At 41.8% G+C, this 26,523-nt stretch overlaps 1 protein-coding gene across 1 annotated transcript in view; it reads left to right on the top strand.

Annotated features, from left to right (window-relative positions):
* Positions 1-6,811: 6,811 nt before the first annotated feature.
* ZNF827 (zinc finger protein 827) overlaps positions 6,812-26,523 on the top strand; it is a 137,263-nt gene continuing 117,551 nt past the window's right edge. The window contains exon 1 of the mRNA XM_074950947.1: positions 6,812-6,939. Within this exon, the coding sequence (XP_074807048.1) occupies positions 6,897-6,939 (43 nt within the window). The 5' untranslated portion in view covers positions 6,812-6,896. The remainder of the gene's footprint in view (positions 6,940-26,523) is intronic.

The following is a 26,523-nucleotide window of genomic DNA, read 5'->3' as shown; positions in this document are numbered from 1 at the left end:
TCACCATAGAAGCTCTTCAGTGGTTGGGATAGTGCTGTGGGAAAAGTAAGAAGTTGCAGTAATAATTATTCTTATCTGCTACAGCTAATCAAACAGCAATCTGGATAGTTTGGGTAATGCCCCTTTAACAGGAAAAGGAGTGAAATGTTGGAGTCGGAAGTTTTCTGTAAGGTTCTATGGCAGTTGTGAATGACAGTTGAGAGCTGGCAGTTATAAATTATGAGATTTGAAAATAAAACAAAAAATCATTGTTTTGTTTTGCCTCTTTTAATTTTTTTTCATCTTTTAAAAGGAAGTCACTCACCCCCGGTTTGTGTGACCATTTTAAGGTCAAAATTCAAACTGAAATACATACAAAAATGCAGCTTCCCTGTTCTCTGATTGGAGGGCACTCCATTTACCTTCCCCTCTACCCTGAGGTGTGGAGACATAACATTCTATTCCCCTCTATCTACCTGCCTAGCTACACAAGATAGGAAGCTGTACCACTCATGCTCCCTTACACAGTCTCCTGCCCTCTCCCCCTGTCCATATTACCTTCCCTTCCCTCATGCCATATTCTCCAGCACTCCACTCAGTCGCCCGCCTGCTCAGTGCCCGCTGCAACTCTTCTCAAGCCCTTCATATTTCTGCACCCCTTCAGTCTGCCTCTAGCTCCCCATATCACCCCTCTTCAGAGCTGCCAAGTATTGTGCTACTCCGTGCATGACATTTTATGCAAATTATTTAATTAGTTAATTTTTATCTATCTAAATAATTTGCAAATTGCCAGAAACATCAAGTTTAAAAACACTAGGTGGGTTTAGTGGTGGTGAAAGGCATTGGCTAGAGAGTAAATGTCCACTGAGCAGTAGGAGCAGGTATGGGAAGGCAGAATCTTATTCCTTGCATTTCCCAAAGAGAGGGGACACTGATTCTATGATGCCTCACTCGTTGCCTCCCCTCTGCTGCTCCACGTGCTGGAGAAAGCAGAGAGCACCGAGAAGAGAGGACAAATGATACGTCTACACTGCAAAATTAAACAACTCACAGCAGTCTTAGGGCCCAGGTTTACAGACGCGGGCTTGCACTACAGCACCAAAAATAGCAATGTAGATGTTCCTGCTCCAGCTGGAGATCAGGGTGTGAGACCCACCCCCTTCGCAGGGTTTCAGAGAAGTATAATAGGTAAATGTGGCTTGATTGTCCTTCTCAGAAGCCATGCTAGTTGTCTCATAATATATCATCTTCATCTACGTTTTTTATTTTATATTTTTCTTCACTACTCTGCTTTCTTTGTGTCACTGGAGTGGTGTAAAGGGGATGAACACTGGCCTCACCTCCCAACAGGGGATAAGAGGTGGCAAAGTCATTTTCTACACCCTCCTTTCCCCTATGCTCTACACCCTGGTATAGGGCTGGTATCAGGGCAGAGAGGGTATGTGAGCAGAGCAAAATCCCCAACTGGCAGACAGTCCCTTAGGGACCATTGCCACTTCTCAGGGGTTAGAGCAGTCTCCGGTAAGCTCTCCTGCCCCTCAGCATTGACACAAAATCAACCAGAGAAGCAAGAAGTAGTAATTGGCTGAGAATCCCACCCCTCCTATGCTGCACTGAACTGAGCTACGGCCAAGCAGAGAGTCTTGCCCTATATGATCACAGTTTGGAAGTCAAATCAGTGGCCAACAAAATGTTAACAAAGCAAAATGGCAAGAGTGAAAACTCTGGGTCTAATTCTGATCTAACTTACACCAGGGTAACTCTGTTGTAGCGCCATTAACTTGAATGGAGATACTTCTAACGTACAAGATCAAAATCAGGCCCTATGTTTGTCTATCTGTCCAGACTGGAGACTGCAGCAATCCAGAGTTAAGTATCTACATTAAAGATGTTGTCACTCACAAAATCCTTCCTTAGAACAACAAAAATATTTGAAATGCAGTCCAAATCTCCTGGCTTGCCAAATTTGCAGGGGCATATACCCATGGAGATTTAAGATCAGCTACCGTGCATGGATCTTATTAATATTGATTTTTTAATAGAAATTGGGCTCTGTATCATCTGTTATATGCAGAGACTGTAGTATTCAAACAGCAGCAAAATGTAAATGCCACCATTATTGTAAAGAGTACATGCTAACATTTGCATAGCAGCTAACGGTATTTTGTGGCGTTGTTAGTGCAAAACAATTCATGCTAGTTCATTTGCCAGGTTTTGTTAGAGACACTTGCAAAAACCAGTTGTGCTTTGGATGTTAGATATCAGCATGGCAGACTGTGCTTTTCCTTCCTTGTGGCTTTCAGCTCTAGATCTATGAGTGTGCAGAATTTATTGAAATTTACAATAATTTTGATCTTTGAGCACTTCCAAGAGACTTATTTCAATGTACTATCTGCTCACAAGCATGGTGCAGATGCTTAAGAGTGAGAGAAGTGGCATCAGTGCAGATCTCTGATTTCAGAGAAGAACTCTGTATTGGGTTGTTATAGTGAGCTCACAAACAGTGCACTTTTTTGTTTTTGTTAAATAAATGTACTTAGAGATGTTAGGGTGGTGGTCTTTGGAGGAAGGCAGGGTGCTCTGTCTGTTTAAAAACTAAAGCAGGGGGCTGAATGGGTTAGAACTGATGGGCTACACAGCTTTTCACCTTTGGGTGGTTCTTCATAATCTGTTCCTAGGCGATCATGATCAAAAATTGATGGGTGTTCATCAGCCTCTGCGAAACAAATTGGTAGCCTCGCCAGTTGTTGTTAACTTTTCCATTGTTCATTATTTAAAAAAAAAAATTACACAGTGCTATTCCTTTGCATAGGAAATCAATGGGACTTAGGCACCTAAATACCTTTGAGAATCTGGGCCTTACTGTTGAGTGTGGTGCCATTGACATCAGTAGTGGTAGAGAGAAGATGAGTTTGAGACAGCGCTTGAGGGATGTGCCTTCTAGAGTGGGTGGGATAATTGATGTATGCTTGGTGGTAAATGCTACACTTGATAATAAGGTAAGGGTTATGAAGATTAGGCCTATAGGTAAGATTAGATTGTAATATCGTCTTCTTTGCCCCGCAAAATTACAATTTTAATAAAACAAAACTGGACACCATTTCAGGAGAGCCCAGGAAACCTGATTAGCATTCATATTATACATGTACGCACACTCAGCTGGCCTGACAGAACAGTTTGGGGCAGATTAAAAGATCATACTTCTTGAAATTACTACTGGGGTGATCCACTTATTATTAGTAGTATGGCTTCACAGGGGGCCCAAGATTTGCTTACACTGGCTTTGCTTTTCATAACCACTGAATTCCCCTTTTTGTTGTGTTTTGTTGTTTTGTTTAAATCAGGGCCCTGGGAAAAAATGGATTGTAAGGTAGAAAAATAAGAACATAAGAATGGTCATACTGGGTCAGACCAATGGTCCATCCAGCCCAGTATCTTGTCTTCCAACAGTGTCTGGTGCCAGATGTTTCAGGGAATGAACAAAACAGGGCAATTATCAAATGATCCATCCCCTGTCGCCCAGTTCCAGCTTCTGGCCGAAATGTTAGCCTACCATTCTTAGGTGTCTCATTAATAACTCTTTCAGGTACCCATCATACTGTTGGCACTATACAAATAATGTCTTATTACACAAATACAGAGCCCAGGCAGTTAGAATGCTCTGTCTGTGGATAGACTGAAGTGGATATTCAGTTGAAGGTTCCAAGGATGTAATATCAACAGAGTATTCCATTTACGCTGTTATATCATTTATGACTTTGAGGCAGACACCTACTATTCATGCCTCAGTTTCCTCATCTGTCAAATGCTTACTTTAGCCACAAGGATTTACTGAGGCTGTATTAATTTGTGTCTGTAACAAGGTTTGTGGTTTGAAAGATGATGTAGCCATGGAAAGTATTAACTGTAATTGATTATTAGTAGGGCCTGCAGATGGAATTCATTTTTTATATTATTTAGACAACAAAAAGACTTGTCATTGTTTTGTGTTCATATATCAAGTTCAAAGGATCCGAGAAATCTCAGAAATGTGGTCAGTTGAATTTTTTCAACATTTTAAAATATTTCAGCCATTACTATCATGATGGAAGTTGAATACAAAAATTGCATAATATTAGTCATATCATCTGCCCTAAGCCAATAAACAAACGTTAAGACTGTTGCTGCATCTCTGATTTTCATGTTTTGCCTAGAAAATACAGCATGTTATATTCTTCTAAGACCCATGCAATATTTACGTACAATACAGTTAGGCAAGAAAGACCAAAAAGCTAAGTTGTCCCTATATGGGTTATTCACACACACACAGGACTAGAAACCCTACAAGTTTGGATTTATAGTTTCTGCCAGATAGTTTGTTCAAGATGTAGGATTTCTTCCTCCATGGAACAGAATTAGGATTTGGCCTCAAAAACCTTTGGATCACTGAAGATCTACACAGGCCCTCTGCTACTGTAGTGCTTGCCAATCCCCATGACCCTACAGCTCTTTCAAGGGATCCGTGTACTTATAATGTCTCTGATTGCTGCAGCCACCTAAACTCCCCTAAAGGGGGTTTCAAATGAGGGACAGGAAATTGGCATATTGTAAATTAATGCTGACACTGTCTGTGTTAATTTGTGCCAGAAATCCATGCGGGAGGGGTAGAGGTGATATTGCAGAAAGCAACAGTCCTCACACCCCATCCTCTCCTGAGCAGTGACAATATCCTAGAGCCAGCACTCCCTCCCTATGTGAATCCACTGCTCTATGATCTCCTTCATTGCAGGGAACATTTGGACAGAAGATCAGTCCTAGTCAGAAAGCCTGTGTAGTTCAGTGCAAAAAGAGCTGCATATGGGGTATATTTTAAAAACAGTACAAGGGCACCACTTCTATTAATTTTAACAAAAGGTATGTATCTAAAGTCCCACATATTTAGGCATTAATATTAAGGAAGGACTCACCTGCCAAGATGTGGATTATAACGAAGGGTATTTTATGACATTGTTAGTACACATTATTAATTTTATATAATATGTTTAGGGAAACAGCACAGTCTGGAGAACTGAGTTCAGGACCTAAGAACTGAGGCACTCCTGCTCTGCCATTAACAGGATTTGGCCTTGGGCAAGTATTTTAACCTTTCTGTATCTTAGTTCTTCCGGCTGTAAAATGGGTATAATGGTATTACTTAATTACCCCACAGGATTGTTATATTAAGTAATAAATGAGTATACTGTGCTTCAAAGATGTAGTGTGCCTCACTATTGCTGTGTATCCATCTAACCCTATCTAATATGTGAGCATTTTGAAGTTAGCAGGATAAAATGTAATGTGATAAAATGATGAGTCAGATTGTCAAAAGCAAAAATCCAAAAAGGTATACATAGCAGAATAATGCATTTTTTAAATTTTTACTACCTCTGACTCATGATTTATATTATGCATTCTACTAAGTTCAAAGTTTCCTTTCACAAAGAGAGAGCTATATGAAACAGCTGTGCTTCAAACCATTTTACTTCAATTGTAGTAGCAGGTTTTAGAGTTTAAATCATTAACAACCTCTTAGTGAACTTTTATCCAAATGACTGCAAGTCACAAAGAGAACACTTCTCTTTCACCAACTACCTTTTGTGCTTTAGTGAGACCTAGTCCCTTTTCTATTTTTTTCCTCCTCCTCATGTCTTTCTTTGAAGAAAGATGTGTGATTTGTGAAGTAATGAAAGTAGGTATCAGTTAATGAAAACTGCTATACTGGGTTCTTAATGCACATTGGAATTGCTTCAGGATAAAGCTTCATATACCTGCTTTACAGCAGGAAAAAAGTAAATTTCAGAAGTCAAGATTGCTGTGTGCACTGTCCGAGCATTATGGAGCAGTTAAACCATCCATTGGGGTGATCTAATCTTGATCCCCCCCTCCCCTTTTTGTCAAGGAGTTGTGATTTGCATGCTGACTGCATTTTTTCATATTTTAACTGCACTAGGGATTTTTAAAACCTGGTATTATATTATTGCATCAGTGCAGTTATTTATCCATCACGCTTTTCGTTTTTTCCCCATATAATAATTTATTTTTCAGAGGGGGGAGGGGAAAGAGGTTATCCACACCTTTCCCCAATTAATTTAAATTGAAATTAACTACACAAGCTGTTTCTTTTTCTCCAAACATCCCATAGAATTCTCTTTAAAAGCTGGTAATTTTTCCTCCCCCCCCCCCTTTAATCAGATTTGTTTTAAAAAATAATCAGTTATTTTATTTGGTTTTATAGGAAACGTGACTGAATTGCAATGTGAACGATCGACATATAAACTGCCCCCCCTTCAGATCGAAGACAACTGGGCAAATAATTTAGGAATTGCATCCTCCCCTTGTGAACCCTTCCTAAACGGAGCGCTTGCAATTCGGTGTCTAAAGTACAGCCTGGGAGCCTGGGGGCACCTTCCTCTTTGCTCTGCCTCTGTGTGTCTGTCTCTCTTTCCAGCCTGTGTGTGAGCTGGGAGCTCGGCTGCCGCCGCCGCCGCCGCTGCCCTTTGATCCCTGCATTAGTGTTAGTTAGGGGCTTGGAGACACACAGGGAGCAGCCATAGACACCGCCGCACCAGCCCTCCTTATTGACACCGCACAGAGCACACACTCACTCTCCCACAGATTAGATCCATTCCCATTGAAGAATATTGCGACCGGGGACAAGCCAGGTGCACGACCGGGGGAGGGGGAGCGGGGGGGGACGAAAGAAAGAAAAGGGGGAAGCAAAAGAAACCCCCCTTCTTGTTGGCTCCAGGAAAACCAGCTTCAATCCCATTCCCCAGCAGAAGAGGAAACCCCCCGCTACCAGCCGCCCCCGGCCCCCGCTTTGTGCCTGCCTTTGCCCCCCTTTGGTTTTATTTGATCTCCCATTAAACCAAGGAGGAGAATGTGAAAAAAGGGGGAAAATGCCCAGGAGGAAGCAGGAGCAGCCCAAGCGCCTCTCTTCACGTAAGTGCCCCCTCTTTTGCCATTTTCTCCTTCCTTCTCTCCCTGTCTCCTTCCCCTCTGCAGCCGCCTCCGTTGTTTTGTGCATTAGTTTAGGGTTACAGAGGTGAAACTGACAAAGACACAGCCTGGGTTATTCCTCTTTTAGGTCTGAGCTAAGGCAGCCATGTTGGTGATGAACAGCCTTGTGCCCTTTTAATTTTTCCTCTCTCCCTCTCCTTTCCCCCCTTGCTTTGCAGCCTTCGCCCTCTCCCCCCTTCCCTCCCCTCTTCTCTCCGCTGATTGTGCATTTGTGCGGGAGTGCGGGTTTCTCCCGGGGGCCGGCCGGGGGGCTCTTTTATTGGGGTGGGGAGGGGGGTGGCACTGGAGGGGAAGCGGCTGCTGGCGTCTTGTGCAGAATCAATCGAGAGGTCCGTCTCCGGCTAAAGGTTGCGGCTGGGCTTGTCGGCCCCGGAGCCGGGGAGGGCGAGGCGGGGAGCGGCCGAGGAGGGCATAAGGGGTGGGGGACCCACACACACGGAGCCGGGGCTGCCGCTGGGGGGGAGGCAGGGGGCAGATCGTGGCATGCGAGGTCCCTGCAGAGCAAGGGAGGCGGCGGCGGCGGCAGCAGCGGGAGGCAGCATGGGGGCTGCTCCTGGCCGCAATAAAATGAAGGGTCAGGCGAGCCAGGCTAGACTCAGGCTTCGCTACTGCTGCCCCAGCCTTGAGAAGCAGAGCTCGGGACTAAAGTGCATCGCAGCCCTCCTAGCCTGCAGGCTACGCATTGACACCGAGCTCACGCTCCCCCGGCTCCTTTTCTGCCCGCTCCCCAGGCTCCTTTTCTGCCCCCTCCCCCATTTTTTCCTCTTTGCAAAACAGTTAACTTTTCTTCCTCTCTCCTTCCATTAAGCGATCGGATGCTATCGAGCGAGGCAGAGGGGGAAAGAAAACCTATAAATATCGTGCCCCGGCGTGGCGTTAGGGTCGGTCTAAGGAGAGCGGGGGGTAGATTTAGGGGTCATTTTGCTGTCTCCAGCACATATGTTCAGTGCCTGTCTGCAGCCCCTCCTCGCTGTGCCCCAGGGTTCAGTGTCTGGTGAGAGCTGAACTGCTTATGTGTCAAAGCCATGGTCGGTCACCTGAAGTTCACCAGGGAGGGGGAGGGTTAAGGTTGTGGTATATGGTGTGCTGTGTTTTTTCCGCCGCAGACAGAGTGCGATCGATTACCTCTCTCCATATATTTTTAGCTATCGGGGAAGGGGTTTGAGGCACCGCTTCCCCTCCTAGCCCTTTACCACCTCCCGGACACTGTCAACCTGGCACATTAGCCAACGCAGAGGTGGGGGAAGAAATGGCACTTGCAGCTCCACAAATATTTCTCTCTCCCTTTCTTTCCGCTGGAGCCGACTCACAGGGCTTGGGGGTGTGTGTGTGTGTGTGTGTGTGTTTTATTTGCCCCTGTACAGTCCTTTCACCGTCTGCCCGCTAGAGGATCTGAGTCTGAAACACACACACACACACAGAGAATTCCCCATATAGAAATCTATCTAGTTCAGGAAGCTTGCACAAGTGAGTTCATGAAAGTGCAGTGGTCTGTGTTTGCACCACTGCTGCTTTCCTCCAGTTCACTGATCTCTAATAAGGGAAAGGAGAGGAGGGGGGGCTAATCTCTCCTTTGTATGTATGATTTGGGTGTTGGCATGAACATCAAACTTCCACAAAATAACAACTTTGAGAATAGTGGTTGAGAAAACAAGATTTTAATTTTAAACTTTTGTGGGTGGGTGGGGGAGGAGGGGAGGGATGGCTGGTGAGGGCAGAAAATTCTTCTGGATTGACAGAATTTGGAAATTGAGTTCTGTGTGTGCAGATCAGATAGCTTTGCAGGCAGCTGCAGACTGCCCTGCTGGTGACCTTGACCCTGACCTGGTGCGACTATCCTCTGTTTCTCTAGGGCTGAGATGAAATTCAGTCTCCATTTTAGTTCACTTGGGGTGTGCCTCTCATGTGCACAGACCGCTACTAATTATGCTCAGTTTTATGTACTGGCTTTTCCTCACCCCTCAAGTTGCATGCTGTTACCCACTCACCCCCAGACTCCCTGCTCTAGTAAAGTAACATTTGCTGAACTGAGGAGCAATTGCCTTTGTTGAAGTACTGTGCAAAGCTAGGGTGTTTAAACTCAGGGCCTAATTTGCAGAGTTTTTACACTAATTTTTGAGCTAAGTAGTGGGTTTTTTTCCTGATGTGTGCTGTATGCACTAGATTTTTCTAAACTAATGTCAGTTTTGCTTGGTGGGATTTATATTTTTATAGACAAATTGCACTGGGATTAAAAGATATTCTTGGAAAATAATGTATTAGGTAATTCAGTAAGAATTGTTCAAATGCTGTTATGCATTCAAAGGGTCCTACAGAGTTAGAAAATGTCTTGGGAGTCCATTGCAATTAGTGTGCAAATGCTAGAAATAGTGACTTTTGTGACATTTTAGTGTTAACGTGTACTAAATGTAAAATATATTTTGATTTTAAGGTTCAAATTGATTTTAGCAATATGTTTCCTAGATAAACAGTATTTACATATTTCATTCAAAAAGATCCCCAAATCTGAAACTGCAGTAGGAGAATGTTAAGGTTGCATAGTTAAGCACTAAAGTCTGGAAATGAAATAGTTAAGAATGTACTTGCAACCTTAACTCTTCCATCCATTATGCATTTACATTATGATAAAGTCTTTATTTACATAATAACTTGCTAATTCTTAAATGCAATATAATATGCATATATTGTGTATCTAAGGTTGCTATGTACGACATATGGGCCAAACAGAGTGTATTAAAGTGAATTATATGAAAATACACAGTAAAACATTGTTACACAGCATACTACAGGTTCACTATAACAGAGAATATAGTGAAAATTTGCTGACATACCTTGTATACTTAAAGGTGTAACTTTTCTCATATAAATAGTCCTGTTGACTTTAATAGGATTTCATATAGGACTAGTCTTGTCCATAAATTTAAGCACATATGTAAGTACTGTATTTTCAGGACCTACGCCCTAGTTATTTCTTAGTTAACAGTCTTATTCCTTGAATTGCATTTAAGGAAGTCTGTATTGTCCATCAAAAAGAAATTGCAGCAGAATAATACATGGTTACTGACTAATGCCACAATTCTGTACTTACAGAAACTGACCACAGTTGAAACCACTTACATGTGTAAAGTTACAAGTATTTGCAAGGTTGGGGCCTCAATTATTAAAACACATGCCTCAGAGAGAAAGTGTATAAAAAGTTTATCAAAGTTATACTGGACCATTACAACAATTAAAATAGTGTAAATATAGGAGAATGAAAATAATTGCAAGATGGTAGCCGTATGTTTCTAAGGTTGTAGAATAAAAAGTATATTATGTTGTTTTGAGAAACAATATTGCCTATTTTTGGTGGCTTTTTTTTTTTATGAACAAGAAATTCCATAATTAAAGTTTTTAGCTAGACACGGCCAGAATGCCTACCCTTCCCCACCTTACAAAATACAGTGAATGCTTCTTTCCTACTTTTAAAGGTGCAAATTAATAAGGCTAAGGTTTAACAAATTGCTATGGAGCCCGTGGCTCAGTCGCTACCCATCCTCACTAAATTTTTCACAGCCATGTGTAGCATACTCTTTCTTAATTTACAAACCTAGCTATATTACCTTTATTAAAAACTTGCCATGCATGTGGAGAGTGTGGTTTTCAAATGCTCATAACTCACATAAATCAATCAGTTTCAACTGGAACACTCAAAGGCTGTCTCCTCAATGAGGGATATTTCCATAGCATAGCTACTTCAGTGCTTAGAGATAATTAAAAGAAAAAGTTGTAGGTGTGTGTTTTAAAATGGAGAAAATATTTTCTTGTTTACTTCCTCTCTTCCTTCCCTCATTTTGAATTGTTTTTTCTTGGACTTTCCAACAAAAATTCACTTTCTGGCAGAAAGTGGAAACATGGCAGTCTGAAAAGTGAAAGTTTCAGAAAGTAGTGAGGCTTGAAACAGGTGATTAGAATGTCAACTTTCAAGTCACCTTTACTATAGCAGTCACTATTGCTTTGACTTTAATTCAGTTTCAAGGGCTTACAAGAAGTGTAAAATGCAAACTAGTAGACTGGTATTATATGAGTTCAAACTAAATTTATAAGACTGATCTGGACAATGTCCTCCTAAATGTTAAATGGCTATTGTCTGAGGAATGTATTTAATCAAGTACAAACTTCAATATAACTGTGGAATTTATTTTGCTAATTAAGTAAATGTAATTGTGGCACTATATTGGTACAAACAGCATAGTTGAATTTTTAGGAGGAGCCTCATAACTGTTCAGTCATCATGCCTAGGATACAGTCCTGAACATTCCCTTATACGAAGGGTTCTCAAACTGGGGGTCCGGACCTCTCAGGGGGTCGCGAGGTTATTACATGGGGGGGGGTCACGAGGTGTCAGCCTCCAGCATTTATAATGGTGTTAAATATATAAACAAGTGTTTTTAATTTATAAGGGGGGTCGCACTCAGAGGCTTGCTATGTGAAAGGGGTCACCAGTACAATAGTTTGAGAACCACTGCCTTATACTATTCTGAAACTGAATTTCAACTGACTCATATTCTACACCTAATTTACCGCGTGTTCCATTTAGCCTTTTGTTATCTCATTTTTTGTTGTAGTAATTTATTGACAAAGAGCGTAAAGAAAATGTTGCTAGATAAATTCAATATTATTTAAAGTTTCTTTCTTTTTCCTCTTTCTATTCTTTGTTTGTTTGGGGATTTGATAGTTTGAGACTACAGTAGGCATTATGGATGGGACTTTCAAAAGGCTCCCCATACATCACAACAGTCTTTTGCCTTCGTGCAGGAATCTAGAGCTGCCAGTGAAAAGGGCTTTTATCAGCAACAGGAGTCTCTCTCTTTTAATAGTATTTATTAACTTACTAGCAGACATCACATGTACATGGAGAAGCTTTTAACATAGTTTCTATTTATTATTTTTAACCTCTTGCCACGGCGGGGGTCATGGTATAGCTCATTGCTGACAAGAGAATACATGTAGGGAAAATTATTATTCTTAGTGAATTTGGGTTAATAATTTCATTGCTATCATCGTAGTTAACCTTGTGGTATTGTAGTGCATCTTTTACCTAAAGAGCAATGTGAGATGCATACAGTGTTGTCTGCATTGCTCCACCTAAAAAAAACATTGATCTTGTTTGGTCCCTCCCATTGTTTTCCTTGAGGAAGAAAGATCACATAAATAAAGTATGTCCAAATAAATTAGATACCACAAAAAGAAAAAGAATCAACCTCTTATGATTGTATTTTTAAAAATAATTTCTCAGCATTACACTGGGACACTTGTCAAAAGTCAGACAATGGTAGTATGTGTCTTAGTGTTGTGCGATAGTACAAAACATTAATAAATCATGTTGCCAGAGCATAAATTAGACTGCCCAAGAGCCAGCTTTGGAGCTCACTGAGCCATGTACAATTTTAGGATCTTTTGAATGAAATTTGGGACAGGGTGGGGATGCAAATTAGCGTAAAGTACAAATGCAACTTTTTACAGCCCCAACAGAAGGAACCACTGTGGTGGAGTGGTGTGGAGGGTTGGGGTATGGAGACATCAGAACAGAATGCATTCTTTTAAATATATGAGAAAATTAATTTAACCTCACCTTTTGCAGAACAGTGATTTTCTTCTTTCTTTTTCATATGTAAGAAGGTAGGGATGGAGGGAATTAAGGAAATAAATAAAACCGAACAGCCCAAGAGGAGCTGGTCTGTTCAGAATGAAGTATTAGTAATTTCCTATAATTTAATCAGACCAGATCCCAGAACAAGATAATGAGAGCGTGACCTACAAAAGAGAACTTTTTGGAAGTTAAAAGGTTTTTTAGCATGAGGTTTCATAAGCCATGTGATTTGTCATGAAGCACCATATATGAGACTATTTTTGTTTTACCCCTATTGAAAGAAATCAAGATCTAGACATCAGTTCAGATGTCTATGAAGAGGTAATTTGGCTTACTCCTAGAATCCCTTCACAGTTATATTTTAGTTGAGTGTATTTTGTAAATAATGATGTTTCTGTTGTACCATTTTCTGTTGCCTAGTTTGCCAGGTGTAGTACTGTAATGAATACCATTTAGGTGTAAGTGTAAAAAACACTTCATGATGTAAGGAGGCTGAAAGATCTACCGATATATTTTATAAGAAAATGTTTGCAAAAGCCTAGACTTCAAAGTAGCTAACAGTACATGATGAACTCCAGTTTGAGGGTTTTCTCTTTTATTTTTTTCTCCTACAAGCAAGTCTTGTATTTTCATGCTAAGTTTGTAAATTACATTTTTATGGCATGAAAGTAAAGTACATGTCTAGTTGCTGAAGCAAAAAGTCCCAGGTAGGTGAATATTATCATTCCCTAAAGCCTACTTTTAGAGGGAATTTCTTCCACTAGAAAATAGTTTCATAAATTAAAATAATAAAACTTAGGCTTGATTCTGATCTTAGATACATGGGTACATGTTGCTGAGTATCTTGTAAAATCAGCTACTGGATCTACACACATACATTGCAGTGTAGCTGATTTTACAAAATGTTCAGTGATACACAGCCAGAGATCTGTGATAAGAATATGTCCTTTAGGAGCTTTCTTTTCACAGATTGACTGAGGGTCATAGTTAAATGCAGTAAGTGTTGTGCTCCCAAGAGGCAGTTTTTCTTTTCCAGATGTATCTGTGTCAGCATGAACAGTCTGACTTCCTCTTGGGTCAAGACACTAAAGTTTTTTGGGTGCTTAATTCCAATCTCAGTCAACTCAGAGGTGCAGTCCTGGCCCTTAAAGTTATTCCTATCCTACAGAGGATTTCCTGCTGTGCATACAATATTTAGAATAGAATACAAGATTTGATTGAATAATAGACTCCCTGGTTAAAATAAACAAAATACCCACTCCTTTTCTGCAGGACAGGTTGAATTTTAATACTCCAGACTGAGAAACAGAGAAGAGGAAAAAGCAGACTTCATGAAGCAGGGCCTTTTCTCCTTTTGTTCCAGCACTTTGGCAGCACAAATGGAATGGGAGAGTGGGTAGAACTGATGAAGACTAGCTTATGTAGCAGGCAAAAGCACAAGAAGAGAAGTTAGGTGTTAGGACAAACTGTTTACAAGACCTGTGAGGAAACCAAATTCTCTTTTCCTTTGCTCTCTCCGTCCCTGTCCCAAGTGCAGAAAAAGAGTAAGAATCAGTCACTAGTTGCCAGTTCTGCCTTTGAAATAGTGACCTAGATGTGAAATGTTCTGCCTGTAATTCAAAAGCCAGACAAAACACTGGAACTTGCACATAGGCTCCCATTCCCTATATCTGAAGCAGGGGAGCAAATTCAAGGTCAAGGAAGGAGCTGGGAGAGGGATCTTCACACTTGTCAGTCAGGAGGCCTGGGATGGAGACACCTGTAGGGAGCAGGAGCCAGGTGAAGGGAAGCCTCAGCTGAGTAGGGCCCTAGCCCTGGAGGAAGGGGTATAAGGATGGCAAAGCCCTGGAGACAAAGGCAAGACAAGACTTTGAGACTGGGTTGCTTTGAGCTATTCTGAATCTATGTTTCTGCGTTAACAAAGAAAAGCCCAGATCAAAGGAACTGGAACAGTGCACCAGTGCAGTTGTTTGGGTCACTATTTCACTCTTCTTGCTGGTGGATCAGCCTGCCAACTTACAAGAACATTTACCACTTACTGTAGAACTTCAGAGTTACAAACACCTTGGGAATGGAGGTTGTTTGTAACTCTGAAATGTTTGTAACGCTGAACAAAATGTTATGGTTGTTCTTAAAAGTTTACAACTGAACAGTGACTTAATACAGCTTTGAAACTGTATTATGCAGAAGAAAAATGCTGCTTTTAACCATCTTAATTTAAATGAAACAAGCACAGAAACAGTTTCCTTACCTTGTCAAATCCTTTTTTTAAAATTTCCCTTTATTTTTTTTAGTAACTTACATTTAACACAGTACTGTACTGTATTTGCTTTTTCTTTTTTGGGAGGGTCTCTGCTGCCGCCTGATTGTGCACCTCCTATTCCAAATTAGGTATGTGGTCGACCGATCAGTTCTTAACTCTGAGGTTCTACTGTACTACACATTCTACTTGTAATGTAACTTCTTCTACCCTGGCATTTCTCATATTCTGGGTCCCTTACCAGTCACCAGTGTAAGGTAGAGCAACCTTAGGGCTGTTCTAATTTATACTCTGCTTCCCATGGGCCCAGAACCAGTGCATTCTAAGCATACTCTGATTCATCCCTTTTTCTGAAAACTAACGTAGAACCCTTTTGCCATTTCTACACTGAGAAGGGAAACCCTCTGCACAGGGGCTGTTCTGAGGGGGCATCTTCTGTCCACTTTTAATGTCCCTTTAAACTGGTGTAAAAGGGCCTTTGCAAAAACTGTGAATCAGACTCTTGAAATCATTGTATTTGAAGGCAGTTTAGCGGCCTGTATGAAATGAGTTGGTAAACTCAGTAGCGTTCCTAAAGGAGAAGTGTGCATATATATTTTTTAAAAGATCACACTTGGCGCACTTGTTGACTGTCTCAGCAGAGAAGCCAAAGACTGGGCATGAAGAGGAAACTTCCCTCGCTCCTTGATGTGGTTCCCTCCAGGTCAGAGTTTAGATGCGTTGTTAGGGCAGGATGGAGAAATGCGTTGCTGTTTTTTATGCAGTACCTGTTCTCTGGGTAATTACAAGACTTTATTTTCCTGTATCAGCAAGTTGGAATGAAATCTAGATTCTCTTTAAAATAAAACAAGGTTTGAGAAAAGAAGGTCTTTTATTCAGTCCTAGAATGTTGATTATATGACCTCTGAACTCTGTCAAGGGTCGAAAGCTGGGGCAGTGTCTTAAACAGCATGTCGAAGAGTGAGCAATGCCTATTCTACATGGAGAGGACTGCTTCACTGTTTTAGCCTATAACTATGGGTAGCTTCCTAATCCTCTCTTGTTTGGCTCTGCTTGTTAACCCCCGCAATCCTCTCAGGGGCACAGAAAGCAGCTGTCTTTGGTAGAAAACACAGCACAACAAAAAAAACTCTTCTTGAAATTTCCCATAGATACGTACCAGAATGCCTTCACTGTGTGGGAAAAATTAAAAACACAAAGAACATAATTTACCATGTTCTAATCTGACTTTAGGAAACAGCAAAGTCAAATTACAGTGAGCTAGATTTCTGTGACATTTATAGCATATAGGAGTAATTTCACCATCAAGAGGCAGGAACAGCACAACCTGAAACCATTGTCTCTGAACCCATGGGAATGCTACCAGACTTAAAGTACCATGAGTGAGCAGGAGAGAGAACAAAAGTAAATATTTTAAATGGTAAATCAGCTTCATATTATTTACGAGAGATATAGCAGTAGAAATTAAATTAGCAAAATGAAACACAAACCAATTAAAAAGAAAAAAGAAAAGGAGTACTTGTGGCACCTTAGAGACTAACCAGTTTATTTGAGCATGAGCTTTCGTGAGCTACAGCTCACTTCATCGGATGCATAGCATATCGTGGAAACTGCAGAAGACATTATATATACACAGAGACCATGAAACAAAACTTCCTCCCACCCCACTGTCCTGCTGCTAACAGCTTATCTAAAGTGATCATCAAGGAAGGCCATTTCCGGCACAAATCCAGGTATTCTCACCCTCCCCCCCCCCCCCCCACAGACACACATACAAACTCACTCTCCTGCTGGTAATAGCCCATCCCTCTTTGAAACCTCTCTTTATAATGCGCATGATAATCAAGGTGGGTCATTTCCAGCACTAATCCAGGTTTTCTCACCACCCCCCCCCCCACACACACACCCCTCCAAAAACCACACACACAAACTCACTCTCCTGCTGGCAATAGCTCATCTTACAATGTGCACAGCAATAATCCAAGTTTAACCAGAACGTCTTGGGGGGGGGGGGGGGGGTTTGTAGGAAAAAAACAAGGGGAGATAGAGACTGGGAGTGGCTAAGTCATTATGCAAGGTAGCCTATCTCCCCTTGTTTTTTTCCTACAAACCCCCCCCCCCCCCCAAGACGTTCTGGTTAAACTTGGATTATTGCTGTGCACATTGTAAGATGAGCTATTGCCAGCAGGAGAGTGAGTTTGTGTGTGTGGTTTTTGGAGGGGTGTGTGTGTGTGGGGGGGGGGGGGTGAGAAAACCTGGATTAGTGCTGGAAATGACCCACCTTGATTATCATGCGCATTATAAAGAGAGGTTTCAAAGAGGGATGGGCTATTACCAGCAGGAGAGTGAGTTTGTATGTGTGTCTGTGGGGGGGGGGGGGAAGGGTGAGAGAACCTGGATTTGTGCTGGAAATGGCCTTCCTTGATGATCACTTTAGATAAGCTGTTACCAGCAGGAGAGTGGGGTGGGAGGAAATTTTGTTTCATGGTCTCTGTGTGTATATAATGTCTTCTGCAGTTTCCACGATATGCTATGCATCCGATGAAGTGAGCTGTAGCTCACGAAAGCTCATGCTCAAATAAACTGGTTAGTCTCTAAGGTGCCACAAGTACTCCTTTTCTTTTTTCTTTTTACGAATACAGACTAACACGGCTGTTACTCTGAAACCAATTAAAAACAAACATCTCTGTTAGAGCTGCCATGCTGTCTTGATGTCACCTGTTATGCTTGAGTATTGCAGTGCATATGGTATATGAGATCACCTTTTACTTTGTGACCCTTTGATAGAGGACGTGAGCACAATAGGGATAACTAAGGCCACTGTAGCAGCTTGAGCTTGTTTTGTTTATCTCAGCCTAAATACTATGGTAACAAGGTTTTTTAATTGATTTCCTTGGTTGTTTTATTAGACTAATCACTTGAACAACCATTACAAAGCTAGTTTCTAGCAATAACTCCAAATACTATAGTAGCACTAGTAAGATTTAGTGTTTTGAACCATTACTATAGAAAACTGTGGTGTTTTTTTATAAAAAGGAAACAATTAATTACAACATACGCTCTATAGCTACTTTTAAACTTTAAATATTTGAATAATATAATTCCACTGAATTCAAATTAACTTTATTTTTAAATTACAACTTAAAACTAACAGCATTGTCATCTATGGGCCAGATTCACAGGCTCACTCTGCTCCTTTTGCATTGCTAAGATGATGCAACAGCAGTGGAAGCTGTTTGTGCGTTCCTAGCTGGGGATGGTATTGGAGTTCCCAGAGGGTCGAGAGCCACCATAACTCTTTTATTTTTCTATCCTTCTACAGCCCAGTGTGGGGGGTGTGTCAGGGATGGAAAGGGTAGAGAGGAGGGTGTGGTTGGAGCACTCAGCATTCCAGCTATCCACAGCTAGACAGCCATGCCAGCTGACCTAGGTTAGAGAAGTCTGTGAGCCTAAACAGAATATAAAGTGATACCTCTGTTTTGGGAGCTTTCTGGGTCAGGCACAATGCCAACTAAGATGAACTTTAAGGTTCATCTGGACAGCTCACAGGACAAGGGGGGCTTTAGATTTCAGGGGTTCTTGTTTTTCCTCTGGATCAACTAGGAACTTCTGTTGAGAGGCTACCCTTGTCCATTGGGCTAACACGTTGCAGGCTTCTTTTCTTTGCCCCCAGCTTACTCTTTGGTTGATATTGATACTGACAAGAACCTCTCTGAATACAGTGGGGGTAAGGAGAAATCTGCTTTCCAGTTTTCCTCTTCTGCCTCTCCTAAAAGAGTTAGCTTATAATAACCACTTGCTTCATTCCTGCAACTGATTATAAATCTTGTTCTGTTTCCCTCTCTGGCCAATGTTCATGATATCTTTTCCAGACCAGATGGAGAGGACCTGGCATGTGATATTGACCAGTCTTTCCCTACAGATAAGGAAGCTGCAGCATCATCCATTTCTCCTCTTGATAATATCATTTCGTCATCAGTGTCATTTCCTGATGACTACAACCTGTTTCAGGAACTGATAGTTCAAAAGAGAGATTATTTGGAACTCGACTCTACTATGGTTCAGGAGAAGACACATTGTTTCTTTAATGTCTTGGAGACTAAGGAAAAGGTGACGATTACTCTTCCCATTAATGAAGGCATGTAAAACCCTGCTTGGGATATCTGGTTGACTCTGGCATCTGTGCTCATCAAGAAGAGCGATCACTTATACCAGGTCCTTCTTTAGCTTTCTTCACTCACCCATCCATCTCGAAGGGCTGTAAAGTACTATGTCATCTGAGAAAGAGGCTCAAAAGAATGACTTCTTAGTACGAAGATATACTCCTCACTTACTCTGGGAATTCAAGTTGTTGATTATCAGCCCATCTTGGCTAGATACCAGTACTTATGGATCTGGATGTTTCTCTTCGTGACCATCTCTTTGAGGGGCAGGGGTAAGTAGTGAAGGGCATTAATCTAACAGGGTCAAATGGTTTCTACACTTGTTTGATGAACATTTTACAATGTTTTTGAAACCTCCTCAAGTGTGTTTGCTCAGGTGTCACTCTTCAAAGATCTCGCTGGCTTAAATCATCTAGTCTTTCAGCTGGAGCGAGGCCAAGGTAGAAATTCTCCCCTTAAAAGGAGAGGGTCTTCTCCATTCTAAAACAGATGATTTTTTTGAAAGATAAAAGAAACCAGATATATTGCCAAATCTCTGGGACTGATTCATTATATTTAGAAGCAGAAGAGCATTATTTCCTCTTCTTTCAGATTCCAGAGTCAGTACGGACACTTTCCAGGAGTTCTAGATTCACCAGCAACTGAGGAGATAGGGTAGAAGGAAGTTCATTTCAGAGATGAAGTTCTTTTTCAGCATTCAGGTCATCTTCTGCATCTGCCCAGCCACTAATTTGACAATTCATCCTGAAACCTAGATCTGTCTTCCACTTGTAGGCTGGGACCATATCTTTGTCTCATTTGTGCAGCATCTAGCACAATGGAGTCCTGATCTTCAGGCGTCACTACATTACACCATTGGAATTGTACTGTTCTTTAGACTCCCACAAGTGGGAATATGCAGCGTTCCCCCTAGAAAAGAAACTAGTGACTATAGTTCTTTGAGAGTGTTGCCTCAGAGTTCTACGCTCACGTAGGACTTTGGGATGTAGTACAAGGAACTGAGATGGCAGGGGACTGCATGGCCCTTCTATATATCGTTGGCTGCACAATGGGGCACTGCTTTTCTGGAAGATTCTTGTAGCCCACTGGTGCTAGGGGCAGGAAAGGTGCAGATCACAAAAATTTAAATATGCATAGACAACATTTTCAAAGAGTACTTGTGAGTAATCTTTATTTTCTTTTATTTTTATTTTCTACAGCTTTGTTTTTAGAATCCTTTTTTAATAAGCCAACTGTAATTCCATTTAGCTCAATTAAGGATCTCCTGATAATTTAAACAGTTGTTTTGGCAATGCACACATCATCTTGTAACAGGTATTGGTAATGTAAGGATGAAAACATTTACACAAGAAGAATAAAAGTCAAGGAGGCATATAATTGACCAATTTATCAACCTTAGCAGACAATTTTTTCTGATAGCATTGTGGCAGCTATGGTAAATTTACTTCTGATTGCTTAAGGGGACAGATCCTATATAGTGGGTACAACACATAACAGCAGCCCCTTCAAATGAATGGGTAAAGGAGCAGGTAATCAGCCTGTGCAACTTTGGTTCCTAGATTGGCCTTTTGGCTAATGGTGTGTCCATAGGTGATGGAACTAGGGGTACTGGGGGTGCAGAAGCACCCTCTGGTTTGAAGTGATTTCCATCATGTACAGGGTTTACAGTTTCAATGGCTTTCTTCACCTCCACTATACAAATTGTTCCAGCATGGCTGGGTGTGTCCTGTGAGGAAAATTTAAAATGATCCTGCTCTGCTCAATTAATAACTCCAGTACTTTACTGCCTTTTCCAATAGTCTTTAAACCAATTTCAGGCTTTCAGATGGCTGTCAGAATTATTGTGATCATTGAAGTGCCTTTGGTAGACCTTGATAATAAGTTGCAGTTATGATCAGAGAACTCTTAGCTTCATTGCAAATTGTGTGTGTGCAACAAGGCATGCTTATATACTTTTCTTACTTTTAGTCAGTCCTTTGTGCTATCTGAACTGATGCTCAAACTTCCTCTTGTCCACCCTCTTTTTCAGTTGCAAGGGTGACTGAAATCTAGACTCATAGACTCAAAGATATTAAGGTCAGAAGGGACCATTATGATCATCTAGTCTGACCTCCTGCACAATGCAGCATCTCATCCACCCACTCCTGCAATAAACCTCTCACCTATGTCTGAGCTAGTTGTCTTGACGACCCTGGCAGGTTTAAATGACTGGCTGCACTCAAATAAGTTGCATGCATCGAGGTGCATTGAAGTTTTAATAATCTATAGCCTAAACAAATCACTTAGTCTTGGCTGCTCTAAATTGCCCAGTATGTAGAAGTATGCTTATGCCTACTTTTGGCTGTAGGACCTGAAGGTGTGGCGGGGATTGCAATACATTTCAGGTGAAGAAAGTTGCACTTTGTTTCAGGAAGCAGTCAAAACAGCTATTGGTGCATCCATTTATGGCGGTGGCAGGCCCCGTACAGGCTCTAATTTAGATGAGTCAGACACAATTGAAGGCCCTGAGAGAATAGGCAGGAGGCTCTGGGGAGTAAGAATTTGGTGAAATCAATAGTAGGAATATAGATATTGTGCAAAACAGATTGGACCAACAGTTTTTATCTGATGTGGCTATCCAGTTAAATCAGGATTAGAAGGTAAGATGTTCTTGCCCTTTTTTTTTTTTTTAACAATAAGAACTTAGAAGACACATTTTGCATAAATAGCACGTACACTAAGCACCCCTCTCCAGTCTCTTCTCAGATGCTCCGTTTCTCGTGAATGGCCACTCCATAAAAACTAAGCTGCATAGGAACTCTCCCTCTCCTTTTGGTGCTTGACAGGAGGGAAGAATATAGTAACCTTAAGATAGATGCCTTGATCTATCCTGTTGGCAGATACATCCTCCAAAACACGTGTTAGGCTTGGGGAGTGAGCATGACAACTCCACAGCACCATTTACAAAAATGGCTTACAGATTTTTTTTTTTTATAAACAGGAGGGAAATGTTGCTGGTATTACTTGAGCTGTTCAAGGCAGTGGCCTACCTGTAACCATTCATTCCTCTCCAAAAATGTGGATGATCCATTTTCTGAGCCCTCTGACTCAGATTGCTATATTTAAGTCTTATCTGGTCTCATGATCATTCCTCCTTTAAATCTCTGAGCCCCTCCCTCCAATGCATTGCCCTTAAGGGGATAAAAGAAATCCCAAAGAACAAAGATCATTGTTCCACTCCTTTACCCTCACGTACCCTAAGCATGTGGTGTGGTTCTCCCCATTGCCTCAAATAGAGGTATTCCCCTAACTAGATTTCACATTCCACAAGCCTTAGATAAAACTGCATGCTGATGGGTGAAACCATTATGCTGCTTTGCTGGTCGACACTATGGTGATACCTTCACTTGACCCTATTTTCCTCATTTGCTGTGTCTAGGGAGGACAAAACACTGATAGCACCATGGGCTCTTGTCTGAACAAATTTGTGGTTGTGACTTGTCTTTAGATTAGGGTCTCTGAGGCGGCAGACCATTCCTTAGAATCTGGTCATTGTGCAAGGTTCTGATCCATTTGAAAGTGGGCTGCCAGGTAACTGAGTCTGCCGATCTGCAGACTCAGGTATCTGCAGATAGCCAGGATTCAGCCCTCCTGTGTTTCTGCTCAAAATGCCCCAATCTGGACTGTGGTTCTGTGACTAATGTGAAACTTTTCAATGTGAACTTCATTAATGAGCAGCTGAAGTTCTTTCAGTATCCACAGGGCCAAATTCTTGTTCAAGAATGTCCCAAAACCATTGCAGGTCCCTCGGGGCAAGCAGGAAGGATCATTCACTTGGCCATCACTTAAAACAATTTGACTCAGAACAGACACTGCGAAGATCTTGTATAGGCTGCAGATGTCAAGATCGTATATCTAGGGATCCTTTTGGATACAGAGCCAGCTTTTCCAGACAGCTATCTAGACTGGTGTATGGGTTAATACCCATATTGATATGCTGTATGGGAAAGCTTAAATGGTCTTTTCCAGACAACTTCTGTTAGCAGCAAGACTCCAGTTTCTCTTCCTACCCCAAATGGAAACAGATGACAAGGCTTCCTTGTGTGCTAGAGATGGCAGAACTGTTGAGATGACAGCTGACCTTATTTGCATTTCAGGAAAGCCAGCATCTCTGCCAACCCTGGGATCTGACACTTCCTGATTGGAACAACTTGTCATTGTAGAAAGACATTCAGAAGATGTCAAAGCAAAACGCCTCCCAAAAAAGTAAACAATCTGTTGTGTAACTCAGGAGAATCTTATCGAATTTAAAAGTTCTCTTTTCCTGGTAGCCAAAGGAAGGCGAAGTTTTCAGTGGTCCACCTGTGAGCCCTGGTGTGTAAATGTACCCACCATTTTAAGTGTACAGTGAGGAATGTGGTGCATTGCCACTTGAGTATGGAGAGACCATAAGGAGAGAATCCATGTCCTCAAGTACAATCACCTTCTAGACAACTTCATGGGCCAGGTGGACTATGAAATCACTCGTGCTGACTGCAGGTTCAGTGGGAGGTATAGAAGTAGTAATTGAGCTCCCTCCCATTTGGTCAGCTTCATAGGGCTTCATCAAAATCTCTAACTGACAGCTTGGCTGATTTAAGGGGACTCAGAGAAAACCCAGGGCTTTGGTAAATGGCTTCCCAGTCTTTAGTCTCAGATTTGAAAAAGGTCTAGATGGTTTATGCCAGCAAAGGTATTTGGATCTCAGTCACAGTTTATCTCTTTCTTCATATAAACAAGGTGAACTCTCTTGATCTATTAATGTACAGACAGGGCAGCTCGTTCCTTTAAAGGTAAGTCAGTGAGGTCGCCATTTGGTGGTAAGGTTATGAAAGTTGTGTCCAAATATCTGTTATGGGATGTTACTTCATAGAGCATTAGTTATCTTTCAGCAAAGTTGGCTACTGTAGTTTACTCATTCCCCATTAAACCTAAAAGCATTAGATACTATGAGATATGTTGCGGGAGGAGTGGAATATTTTGTTGCATTTTAGGTCTTTGAACTGCTCCTCTGTGTAGTTGGTTGACATCAACAGTGCTAAGGGAGGTTTATTTCCTTTTGACTCTCTCAAAAGGAGATAAGGGCTTTTTCTCATTTTATAAACATCTGCTATCATTGTCCACTCTATCAGGTGGATAGTGGTCCAAGCAGGTATTGATAGCACTTTTTGTAGCCTGCTCTTGTATGACATGCTACGGCCTACAAGGTGGTTTCCTTTGAAAATATTCTTATGGCATCTGACTAATCTGAGTGTTATGGTTAAAAAAGTTCTCTCATAGAGTATTCAACCTAATGATTTCTTTTAAGGTTTATAATGACAATTTAAACAAAGAATGGTAATAGAGCTGCTGTCTTGCCTTAAAATTGTGATTTTTCTTTTTCCTTGGGGAAAATCGTTATTTTAGAAGACATGGAGATGAAATATAGGATCACTCCTAGGGCTTTTCTCTCTAGCTAATTGTGTTTATATTTGCACATATTCTAAATATGAGGGAGAAAGACAGAATGTAGGAGCAGTTGTTTTCTGGCTTTTTCTTCTTATAGCTGTGCTACTCTTTAGGTCAGTCTACAATGGAGATGCTTGGGGTTGACCCCATTGGTTCGGGCCCAGCCACATTGATAAACCATTTTGTGATGAGGCCAAGAGTTGAATGGTCCTTAGATGAATCATCAGTGAACCAAAAGTTCCACTGAGAGAAGAGACAGACTTCCTGTGCTTCTTATCTATTATAGGTCACCAGCATCATGAGGAAACTATGGGGGATGGTGTGCACTCCAGCATCCATGTGCTGTTTATGCAACTGTGTCTTTTCAGTTTTAGTTGGTGCTGTGAATGTAGTACAGAAGCTAAGGCAGGCCTTTATTAAAATCATGATTTTTCTTCAGCATCCCTGTGGGAAAATCAGCATTCTACTACTCTGAATGTATAGTCTATTCCGAGACTGCTGTAAATGCCATTCTGTGGAGGGGAGTTTCTGGAACTTCAGTGGGAACGTATTCCCCACTCCATAGCAGTCCCTGCAAGATTGGTACAGTCCAGTCAGTGCAGAAAACCATAAAAGTTCCCCAACCCTCAAAACTGCCTAATAGCTTTTATTATTCTAACTGGTTAAAACGCAGCCTTTTTCAGCATTTCAAATAATAAAAAGTTAGTCGGCAGGTTTTTGGGCTGGGTTGGACAACTTTTATGGGATTCTGTAAAATTAACTTCCCAGGTATTTTTTATCATATGGTTGCACAGCTACTATTCTTTAGCCCTACTGTTGCTGACTTTCTATCACATCTTGGTGTGAAACTAACAAAGATTCATGTGGAGTTGGCAGCCAGAGGCACACAGATAAAAGTGACGCAGAATTAGCATGTGATCTTTGGGGGAGGGAAGGGTTTCAGAGTTAAAAATAATGTATTTGAAGGTAAGTTATTTATATGGTACAGATATGTACTGTATTAGGAAAGCTGACAGAGCCATTATTTTCCCATTATTTTCTTCCATATATTTCCAGTAGGGTTGCCAGGTGTCCGGTTTTGACTGTAACACGCAGTTGAAAAGGGACCCTGGTGGCTCCAGTCAGCAATGCTGACTGGGCTGTTAAAAGTCCAGTTGGCAGGGCTGGCAGGCTCCCTACCTGGCTCCGCACAGCTACCAGGAAGGGTGACATTTCCCTGCAAGGGCGGCCAGGGAGGCTCCGCGTGATGCCCCCACCCTGAGCGCCGGCTCTGCAGCTCCCATTGGCCAGGAACTGCATCCTGACCTCTGCATTTCTGGCCCCAGCCGGAGCCCGCACCCCAACCCTTTGCCCCAGCACAGTGAAAATGAGTGAGCGAGTGAGGGTGGGTGAGAGCGAGCGACAGAGGGAGGGGCGATAGAGTGAGCAGGGATGGGGCCTCAGAGAAGGGGCAGGACAGGGCCTCAAGGCAGGGGCGGGGCAAGGGTGCTCGGAGTTCTGTGCAATTTGAAAGCTGGCAATACTAATTTTCAGGTTTGTATTAAATTCTGAGTTACAATTCCATTGTTGGTTGATATAGTACCCACTGAATGTGCTGTTCACAAGCACTGCTTTGAGTTCCTCTACACTAATTTCATGCTGGATCACCTCCAATCTGGTTTCTGTCCTCTCCACTCCACTGACACTATTCTGTCCAAGGTCTCCAGCGACTTTTTACTGGCTAAATTTCAAGTCCTCTGCTCCTTCATCCTCCTTGACCCCCTGGCTGCATTTGACACTGATTGACAATACCTGACTTCTCAAAATCTTGCCCTTCCATGACACCATCTTCTCCTGATTCCACTTCTTTTCCTTTCCCACTCTCCTTAGTTTTCCTCCCAGATCATCTTCAAGCTGATAATCTGGAAGTCATTCAATGCCTCCTTTTTCCTAACTGTGTCTAGGTTTTCCCATTCTGCCTCTGTAACATTTTTGCGGTCTGATCA

Source organism: Natator depressus, chromosome 4 (genome assembly GCF_965152275.1).
Source record: "Natator depressus isolate rNatDep1 chromosome 4, rNatDep2.hap1, whole genome shotgun sequence".
In the NCBI taxonomy this organism is placed as follows: domain Eukaryota; kingdom Metazoa; phylum Chordata; order Testudines; family Cheloniidae; genus Natator; species Natator depressus.
Note: the sequence above shows the minus strand (reverse complement) of the source record. Positions and strands in the feature narration are given on the sequence as shown.